This window comes from Malaya genurostris, chromosome 2, assembly GCF_030247185.1.
Source record: "Malaya genurostris strain Urasoe2022 chromosome 2, Malgen_1.1, whole genome shotgun sequence".
NCBI lineage: Eukaryota > Metazoa > Arthropoda > Insecta > Diptera > Culicidae > Malaya > Malaya genurostris.
The window spans coordinates 234,278,171-234,289,232 of record NC_080571.1 but is presented as its reverse complement, the minus strand read 5'-3'; the positions used below and the strand labels follow the sequence as shown (position 1 = coordinate 234,289,232).

Below are 11,062 nucleotides of genomic sequence, written 5' to 3'. Positions count from 1 at the left end.
TCGAATTGCTTGAATCCAAACTTGGTGGCAATCTGTTCCAACAGCTCTATTGATAGTTGGCATTAAACTATCAATGGCTCTAATAAAAGAATGCAATTTTATTGGGTTTCCATCGAAACTGGGAAGGTCTCGAATGATCTGGGGAGTCTGGAGAGATTTTAAAATACTCTCGGGATCTCCTGCAGCTCGAGGTAGCATATTTGTTCTAGCCTCGGCAGCTGCTACTTGAGCCGCTTGGGCAGCTTCTGACGCACCTAGAAGCTCCATTCTTAATTGTTGAATTTCGTCCTCCTGTGAGGCGATCTGTTGATTGAGAGCAGCGATGTGCTGTTCCATTTTCACTGATTTGTTTAACTAAAATTAATTTCACTTCACTACAATGTCAATAGCTCACTTTTAGGCAATAGCTAAGAAATGTTAAATGCGTTAAACTTATGTGATAATAGTTAATTAAAAGATTAAAATTACTTACGGTTAGGTTGCGATATTCTCTCGCTGTTAACTAGATGATGGGTCCGGTGCAGCTTCTTCTGGATCTCTTCACTAATCACCGATGTACATTCGGGGATGGCTCTTCGTGCCGAAAGAAATCACTTGAAAAAAAAAACCGCACTACAATCCTACCGACTGCGCCATTTAAAATATCTACCCTCGCAAAGGGGTTTTTAAAAAGAGAGAACACTTTTCACTTCTAAGGTTAAACTGAAACTAAACTTTATTTTTGTTCTAACTTTACTCTAAGCCTAACCTAGCTAGCTGCCGATCGTGAGAACCCTGTCGATTTACTATTCCCTAGCGCCGGTAACGCGATACAAGATTTGTTTACCGTGTACGTGACTGATGCTGGGGCGACGATTGTTGTTGATGCTGCGGTCTTCATTCCGTGGGAATCTCGATCGTCTGCTATTGGTGACGTTCTTGGGAAACGCTGGCTGTTAACTTAAATACGAATTTAATTAGCTTTTAAATGCTGATAAAAACGGGAATCAAACGAACTCATAACGAATAACATATTCAACAAACTTGAATCCAACATCGTCTTGCACGGAAAGTTGGTTCACGGAAAAACATCCGAACATCACAGTACCAAACCGAGTAGTACCATACATCAACAGTCAAACGTAATGCTGATATATTTCTCCCAAAACAAAAACAATGCAATCTAGTACCACAGCTAGGCTAGTACCAAATTCAAGGCAAAACAAAATAATGCTTCTCCGGTACTGTCAGAGCACGGCGAGAGAATCAACAGCCGTGTGGTGGCGTCTCACACACACACACATACACACACCTACGGATCAACCACGCTCGCCTAGTGCTGGTATGATGGCAGGCAAACACAAATCGGAGAGAACTGTCGAACGCCACGGACCGACTCTGTCTGACAGTCGCTGCCCGTCGTCGTGCATCGTTGAATCCCGTTTGTTGGAAGCAGCAGTGATTATGCAGTAGTAGTGCTACAGAGTAAGCAAAAACAGACGGAACCAAAAAAAAAACTCCGTCTCGGTGGAATCGAGTGAAAAATTTTGCACCAAATCACAACAGAAGTAGAGTATGATGTCCTCTTTAGTAAAAATAGCTGCGTTACTGCAGTGCCAGTGAACGGAGTGGGTGGATTTTGCCCCTCAGTTAGTTAGTGAATGATCGAAGAATCGTGGCTGCCAAGTAATCTGGTGACGATGGAAAAATTCAGTGTGTAAATAAACATCAAATTCGATGGGTGTTTTTCCCGATTTTCAACCAACCACAGCAAGCCAAACCGCAGTGGTGATGGTGGAGAAAATTGATTGTTTCAGTGAAAACGCACTTTTTTCGTCGAAAAAATAAAGCAATTCAAACTTAAGTTTTGTGAAAACAGTGGTGCGACGTGGAATAGGGGCGATTCCCCTGGCTGGTGAATCAGTTTTTCACTGGCACAGAGATTGTATATAGATCAGATTAGCTTCGAACCGAGTGTCTGATGTACTGATATGAATGTGTTGTCCTAGATGAGGCGAAGAAGGCGTTCCGAGTCGTATACGTACGTCTACAATTTGCTTTTATTGGAGTAATTTCTTTCTTATCTTATTTTTGAGTTAAGCCTGTTTTTTTTTCTTGTGTTCAGTTTGATCGTCCGGAGATCACAAAGCACAGTACATCCAATTGGCAGTGCATGTGTAGCTTTTGCTCTGGGAGGTTCTAGTAGAAATACGGACGCTGACGTACGTACGTTGTTCGCAGTCCGGCCGCCAATGTCGACCGAGACCGAGTATACAAAGTTGCTTCCGACTGTAGTCCCTTGTTTGGTCTCGAGGTCAGCAGGCAGCTGTGAGATATCAATAACACAAAGTAACTTCGCTCACCCGCATCATCCTCATCAAAACAACATCATCAGTCTGATGGGATAGAGCAAGAGGACGGCAAACGACGGTTCGTGTTCGTAGCAATCGAAACAAATAGAAGAATTTGTCGAAATAGTAGATTCCAAGCATGGATTGGATCATCAACGACGAACTGGGGCTGACCGTTGGCCACGTTGTGGGCTACGTGTCGGCCTCATTCATGGTCGTTGGCGGTGTGCTACCGTACATTCCGCAGTACAAACAGATCAAGCAGACCCAGGATGCCGAGGGCTTCTCGCTGCACGTATGCCTGGCGCTACTCATAGCCAACAGTTTGAGGATTTTGTTCTGGTGAGTAAACGTCTATGCTTTTATTTATCGATGAATGATTGTATGTACTGTCAGCGTGACAGATAGGGGTAGTAGGTCAAAAGGGGATAGAGTATTGACCGTGATAACGACGTTATCAGGGGCTTAGTAGATTTTGATTGTATAGCCTTTTGAAGCAAACTTTTTCGAACTTACAGGAAAATGAATATGGTGTTCAGTGTTGTTCAGATTCCAATATATTTACACGTTCGAAGATGTCGAACCACAATCAACAACAAGCGATAGCTGTTAAATTCGAGAGCAACAGATCTACACCAACAATGATTTTTCCAAGCGGTCTCTCTTTTCACGTAGCTTGATTTGATTAGCATCAGCACATAAAAGGAAAAACGAATTGCATACGAAATTGGTTGTATTGCATATTTATGTGTCTGCATCGTGACCGAAAGAAAGTTGTACAAGTCCCTTCGAACTCAACGAAAATAGTCATTTGAGTCATTTTAAATATTGAAATTTGTTCCCTTTCTGTAATATAAACTAGATATGATATTCCGAATCATTCGAATCTGTGTATAAAAAAAAGTTTTCATATTTTTTCTCAAAAAAAAATTTCTCTCCAAATTATTTCCCGTTAGAAATGTTATTTTTCATAATCTTTTTGCCAGTTTATAAATTTCCGACCTAAACTACTTCTTAAGTTTGAGCTCAAACGGTAACCGAGCAAATTTTAGATTTTCTCAACCGAAGTGAAGTGTAAACAAATGGAAGTCAGATGGCGTCAATTGTAGTCTGTACAGTGGATGAGGTAGATTTGTTCATTTTTTGTAGTGTTCTTGGGTGCTCGTTAGAAAGATTCTCAAGTTCTTTATTGTTACAATCGTCACAACACTAAATACTGTTTTTAACATTGTAGAGTCATGTTCCCTTAGTAATTTCCTTATGTCGTTTTCGCTTGATGCTAAATCTAACCCAGTTTCCACCCTAACCGCTGTCAAACCGTTTATTAGAAGCTAGTTTCGAATCTAGTTTTTACGTTGTTGAACTAAAAATAGAGTCAATTTCGAACCTGGTTTTGATATCAGGTTTGCTCAAATCCCTATTGCTAAATGCGAAACTAACACGGTTTCGTGGAAAGTGTTTGTTTGATGAAACTACCTAGATTCGATCTAGAAAACATAAAAATTGACATCTTATGAACCGTGAAGGAACTTTCAAACCTTTCCGATCCGGTTCGGTGGCGGCACTGATGTTATGACACATTGCTATGATGACGAAACTGATTCGGTCAGGTGTATATACACTCTCAGATCGAGGAAGGTTTGAATTTCTCCAACTTTGACACATATGTCACCTTTTAACAGAAAGTGTGATATGTGTGTTTCTGGAATAGGAATACGGTTCACGTGGACCATTTCATACAATAACACCTAGTATTTCTATGTGAAACACATGTCATTCTTGTTACAGAACGGCAATGTTGTCGATTGTAGAATACTTTGTAGTTTCCTTTCCACAATACCTTATTTGCTTACTCTAACTTCATCACTCTCAGCACGGAACAACGAGTAATAAAATACTCAATATATTTCTCAAATGACTATAAAACTGCTCCTAGCCCTCAGCACATTCCAATAATTATGACAGAACGGACACTGCCCACTGATATGTGGAAGAAATGAAATATGCTAATCGAATCTCACAAAATTGGTGGTATGTATGTATGTAAGTGTGCATAGATTGCTATGTGTATCAAATCAATCTTACTGTTCACCTTGTACTTTGGGGAATGGAATCATGTTCTCTTTATTACCTCTGGGAGCCGCAAACAGCGTGGACAACATCGTCCAAAGTCTGCACACCTAGTAGTTTAATTGCATGTTAAAAGCTCTCTCTTAGATTGCGTTGTACTTTCTATGACATTCGATTGCGTTGTACATATTTTTATCCACCTAGTGGTGTAATAATGCCTTTCTCATATCTCTCATATTCTCATATATAAATGTGTGGTACTCTTCAAAATAATTTTCTTTGATTCTTGAAAAACAAAACGGATTGTCTATAAACTAGTATAACCTACAGAGTGAAACAGTACTCAGGTCGGTTAGGCCATCTCTGAGGAAAGGATGTCAGTCCATTTTTGCAGGTATTCCCGAAACCGAAATAATCGAAGTTGGTACGAGAAAAGTGACTAGTATTTATTTTTGAGTCTGGCTACAATCTCCGGCCGTTAATAGAAAACCGGGAACAAGGAAAGCCTAATTAATTACATACATGCACACACACATACACACATCCAGACATTTTTCAAATGAAGAATTGTTGTCAGCGACAAGATCGCTCGACACTAAGAAAGTCCCCGGGCCAGATGGTATCCATAACGCGGCTCTAAAGGTTGCTATAACCTCCAAACCGGACATGTTCAGGGAGGTAATGCAGAGATGTCTGGACGAACGCACGTTCCCGAAGCCTGGGAAACCTCCTGGGGACCCGTCGGCATATAGACCAATCTGTCTGATCGACACCACAGGGAAGCTCATGGAGAGAATTATTCTGAACAGGCTAGCCCCGTTCATTGAGGAGGCGGGTTGACTGTTTAACGAACAGTACGGGTTCCGCAAAGGCAGGGCTACGGCGGATGCCATGAAATCGGTGGTAGCCACCGCGGAAGTCGCTATTCAACCTAAGCGGCAAGGAATTCGTTACTGCGAGGTAGTAACGCTCGATGTCAAAAACGCGTTCAATAGTGCTTGTTGGGCGGATATCGCTGACTCCCTCTTTCGACTGGGAGTACCAGAAGGGCTGTACAAGATGCCGGGTATTGCTCTACGAGACCGAGGAAGGCCTACGCAGCACTTCTATCACAGCCGGAGTACCACATGGATCCATCCTGGTTCCGCTCCTATGGAATATAATGTACGATGGAGTACTGAGGTTGAGGCTCCCCACGGGCGTCAAGATAGTCGGGTTCGCGGACGACATCACGCTAGCAGTCTACGGAGAATCCATCGAAGAGGTCGAACTGAGCGCATCACACTCAATCAACATGGTGGAAGACTGGTTGCGTAGCAGGTAACTGCAACTAGCGCATCATAAAACAGATATGATGGTGGTAAACTCCAAGAGTTTACTGAAGCAATTGGGAGTGAAGCTTGACGACAAGCTCAGTTTCGGCAAGCACGTGGAATATGTCTGTAAACGTGCTTCAATGGCGATTGCGGCACTCTCGCGAATGATGGGCAATAGCTCGCCGGTGCGTTCCAGCAAACGCAGGTTACTGGCAGACTCCTCAGGTACGGTAGCCCGGTATGGGCATCGGCATTCCGGGTGGAACGCAACGCAAAATTGCGGGAGAGCACGAACAAACTGATGTGTCTTCGCGTGATCAGTGCGTATCGTACGGTATCTGGTGGCGTGCATGATGCCTATTGGACTGCTCATCAAGGAGAACGCGAAGTGCTACGCTATGCGGAGGGACAGGAACGCCCGCAGGACTGCCAACACAGCCTCCCTACGCGAGTGGCAAAGGAAATGAGACAGACCTCACGGTGAAGTAAACTTTGGCCTGACGCAGTTCCTCACAGGTCACGTTTGTTTTAGGTGATACACGTCCTGTTTGCCTGTCCCCGCTTTGCGACACAAAGGAAAGGTCTACTGGATGTATGTGGCAGAGAAACTACACCAGAGAACCTAGTCCAGAGGATGTGCCACAGCGAGGAGAACTGGAACGCAGTTTCGACCGCGACCTCCCAGATCGCGGGCATCTTGGAGCGGAATTGGAGCGCAGAACAACAGGCAGTCGCGGCCGCCGACAGCTAAAGAGTTGTCGAGGAACTCTCCGTCGGTGTAGTCTAAATCCTTCCGGGGATTAGACGAGTAGATTGCAACGTACCTCCAGTATGGATCGTCGGGGCGCCAGTGAGCTGGAAGCTATCCTCCAAACGGAATCATTGGAGCGACCCAGGCATCCTGCCGATCGATCCGCTCACGGGTATCGGAAGCGACGGCTACGGGAGCACTTCCATCGCCGGGTAATTCTTCGCCGGTGTAGGCTAGATCCTTCGTCGGGGACTAGCCTAGTAGAAGCCACAGCACCAAAATCGAGTCGTCGGGGCGCCAGTGAACCGATAGCTATGCTCCAACCGGAATCACCGTATCGACCATTCATGTCGGCTTCGTGTGCCCCGGTGGCATAACATGAATGGTCGGTGTCGGGAGAACTTCCTTCGTCGGGGAACTCTCTGTCGTTGTAGGCTAGATCCTTCTCCGGGAACTAGCCGAGTAGAAGCCACAGCATCGGAGTTGAGTCGTCGGGGCGCCAGTGAACCGGAAGCCACGCCCCAACCGGAATCACAGGATCAACCTCGGCACTCATTCGAGTATCGAGTAGTATCGAGATTCGGTGTCAGGAGAAACTATTTCGTCGGGGAGCTCTCCGTCGACGTAGTCTAGATCCTTCGACGGGGATTAGATGAGTAGACGTAACTCCGGTATGGATCGTCGGGGCCGGAAGTTATCCTCCAACCGGAAGTTATTCTCCAACCGGAAGTTATCCTCCAACCGGAATCACTGGACCCAGGCATCCTGCCGTTCGAACCGTTCACGGATTTCGGAAGTGTCGGTCCCGCGGAAACTTCAATCGTCGGGGAACTTTTCCGTCGGTGTAGGCTAGATCCATCGTCGGGGATTAGCCGAGTAGATCGTAACGTAGACCAGCCCTGGGTCGTCGAGGCGCCAGCGAACCGGAAGCTAAGCTCCGACCGAAATCGCCGAACCGACATCGACATCCTCCTGGTCGATCTCCTGTAGCGAAATGAGTAGCTCAAAATCGAGAAAAATGCCCCAAAAGTAGGAGAGAGTGACGCAGACGTCCATGACGATGCATAAGTCCGGAAAGGGTGCTTTGAGGACCGATAGCCTTTCACCCCGAAGTAATACCTAACGATAGTTCCGGGGAGGTAAGGTTGGAGATCCAAAGTGTTTTAGTGGGTAGTTCCAATTATACAGTGGTAGTCCTGTGGAGAGTCCCACATTCTGTGCGTAAATGCATTTCAGCTTGTAAAAAAAAAGACATTTTTCCTATTCGACGAACTGCGTCGAATGGTATATGTCACTCGGTCCCCCGGGCTTCGATTCAAAAGTCGGGTTTCACAGTAATTGCATAATCTTTCTATATGCGAAAGGCAAACCCATTCCCCAAAAACTTATTCTGAGTTTTTCTGTAGGGGAGAGTGTTCGGTTACCGGCACCCCACCATAACTTTTGACAAAAAGCAGATAGCGTCATTCAGACAAATGTCATATGTGTGTAAAAGTAACCCGTTATTTTTGTGCAGAATACCAAAGCAACCAGACGCGTCTACTTTTTGCTGCCATCAAAACGGTTTTTTAATGGTGTGAATATATCTGAGCTTTTTCACTTAAATATTTATAATGTGAAGTCAATATTTTTCGTTATGCAACAGTCGCTATCAAAATATTCGCAATCAAAGTTTTTTTTTCATCCCTTTCAAAATGTCTACAGAACTCGATTAGCGACACCCCCATTATTTTTCAACAAATCGTAAGATGCTGAAATGTCAGGTCTGAAAATTTGTGCATCGAATACTCCTTCGAAACTCAAAAGTAAAGTTTTAAGATTAAAATTGGACTCGAGCGTTTCATCTCAGTTCACGAATGTGTCAGGAGTACCTCAAGGCAGCAATATGGGCCCGCTTCTGTTCTCTTTGTTTATCAATGATGCTATTTTGCTGCTCAGTAACGGTTGCAGACTAGTTTATGCTGATGATTTGAAATTGTACCATGTTATTCGATCTAATTGTTGCATTTGTTGCTGGGTGCAAAAGAAACTGGCTGATTATCAGTACTGCGAAATGGCAGGTCATTATGTTCCACCGAATACAGAATACATTGCATGTTGATTATCAAATTGATGGACAAACGCTCCAAAAAGTTGATCATGTAAATGGCTTTGGTGTTTTGTTGGATGCCAAACTTACCTTCAATCTACATCGCTCAACGTTGATTTCAAAAGCATCACGGCAATTGGGTTTTATAGCCAAAATCGGACGTGACTTTTAAGATCCCCATTGCACTGTTCATTGCTTCGACCGCTACTTGAGAATGCTATTTTAGTCTGGAGCCCGTATCAGATTGTTTGGAACTTACGGATTAAACGTGTGCAGAAAACGTGTTGTTCGACTGGCTCTAAGAATTCTTCCCTGGCAAAACCCGCTTGACCTTCCACCGTACCCCGATCGCTGTCATCTGATAGGCTGGAACGGCGCTCGGAAAATTTAACAAGCTATTTTTGTGACAAAAATAATCGATATCGACTCACCGCAATATAAGCATAAGCACACCGGTTTGACGCTATACAAAAACGCAGTCATTTTCAATGGATTAAAAACACCAGAAATGCAATTCAAATATATCGGGCGGCATATACCAGCTTCTGTGATCGAATCTATTGCGAGACCTACACGACACAAACTAGATTTGGTGCACCACCTGTGAATTCCTATAATATTCAATTCGATTATCACAATTTGTTTATTGAAAGTCGAGTAACCGCTAAATAACATGGTGACTCTACTAATGAGTTAGCATCGATATCACTTGATATACCGAGATGATATGCATATCACACCAATGTTGCAATGCAATGATATCCTTTTTCCAATCGATTTCAATCAATGATTGATGTTTCGACTTTATTAGTCTCCGAACAGGCGTTTCACTGAACGCATCAAAATTATTATTATTGTTTGTTAATACTCACAAATTAGTGTGTTAAATGCCGTTATCTGTGTAGCCAGATGCGACTTTTGACAATTCGATATGATGCTTTTTATGATATGCGTTGACATTTAATTGATAGGGATATTAAATGATATGGCACGTGATATCATTCAATATCATATATATATCCACATATCACTAGAAATCAGCGCTAATGTGCTATTAGAACACTATTCGTTTCGAATATCGTGCGACGAATATGAAACAGCAAGCAACATTTACAAAAAGAGGGCAACAACAACAACTACATCACTAATACCAATGTTTTGAACAGAGAAATTTAGACTGTAAGAATGAGAATCAGAAACCAATGATTTCACATCATACAACAAAAGGCAATTATCGTAGATTTTAGCAGTTGTTTTTTTTTTTCATCTCTCCTTCAAAACAGCAATACCTGCGTTTCAAGCAAACAAAAACACTTTCGTCTGGTTCCAATCGGAATGATTCGACTTTTTTTCTTCTGCCACTATCTTATCTCTTGTTGTTCCAAGTCAATCAAATCATCGGTATGGCCTGCGTGAGTTTCTATTTTGGACTTCAATGTAGCTTCCAATCAGCAAACCTTCGGTTTGAGCACGTTCCAGCTGTCGGAAGTGTTTCGGACAAAAAAAAACCAAACGTCAAAATGCGAAAAAAATAAAACTCAAATCAGCAGGTAATTTCCACAGTTACCGCAGTTCAAACTCTATACAGAGTCGTAGATAAAATTACCTTTTGCTCACGTAACCAAGTGTTACGAGATTTTAAATTTGCGATTCAAGCGAATTGAAAAACTACTCAATTTTCTGACCCTAAGACATTTGGTGGTAAACGACTGCAATTGCACATCGCTGATAAAATTGGTTACACGATAAGTGGCGAAACAAAAATACTTTTCGTGGCTTTATTCGAAGAGCATTCGATTCAGTGATACGGACGTGGAAGACCTAGGGGATTATCGTAATCGCAGCTTAGTGACATAAATCGGATTGTGAGTTGTTGGTGTAATCCCTTCAGCCGACTTTGATTGTTGTAGATTGTTACTGGCACTTGTCTGTCAGTCTTTCAGTCAACAGTTTTTCTTAACAGTTTTAGTTTCGATCTGTCAGAGGAATATCAAAGTAGGATGGACAGTTGTGAGCTGAATAATCATTCACACCTTAGCAGGCGGAAAACTCTTTGGTTGCTGTGAGCTAATTTTACTCGCTGGCCAGCCTTTTCCCTTTCTTTTTTCGCTTTCCTCTGGTACCCATTCTTGAACCATAAATCCATAGTAACAATATTTTGTTTGCTAGTTGTGTGGTAGCTAACGGCCGGAATGTGGATGCTTCAATTTAGCTTATTTCTGGCATATTTTTTCACGTTTTCTGTTGTGTCAGTTGAAACAATTTCCTTGTTTTTTTCTGTCTACGAAGAAATCACGTTTTTGCTAACCACCCTTTGGTGGTTACGTAACAAAAATGAAAACGACCTCGGGCTGTTGAAAGCAGTGTAAGTAGCCTCTCTTGTTTTCATTGTCACTGTCAGACTCAGTTAGGCCGAAACATTGAACAATGTCGCTATGCATTATTCAGTCTAAGTTTATAGTCGGTAGAAGTTGTGATATTCAACTCTCAAACTGTCCGATTGTGT

General features: G+C 43.0%; 1 protein-coding gene across 3 annotated transcripts in view; it reads left to right on the top strand.

Annotated features, from left to right (window-relative positions):
* The first annotated feature begins 1,332 nt into the window (after nt 1-1,332).
* The window catches only part of LOC131428179 (solute carrier family 66 member 2), a 97,070-nt gene continuing 87,340 nt past the window's right edge, over nt 1,333-11,062 (top strand). For 2 of the 3 annotated variants that reach the window (XM_058591900.1, XM_058591897.1), the window contains exon 1: nt 1,333-2,672. In XM_058591900.1, coding sequence (XP_058447883.1) covers nt 2,470-2,672 — 203 coding nt within the window. In that variant the 5' untranslated portion in view covers nt 1,333-2,469. The remainder of the gene's footprint in view (nt 2,673-11,062) is intronic. The other variant, XM_058591899.1, reaches the window with a different exon arrangement.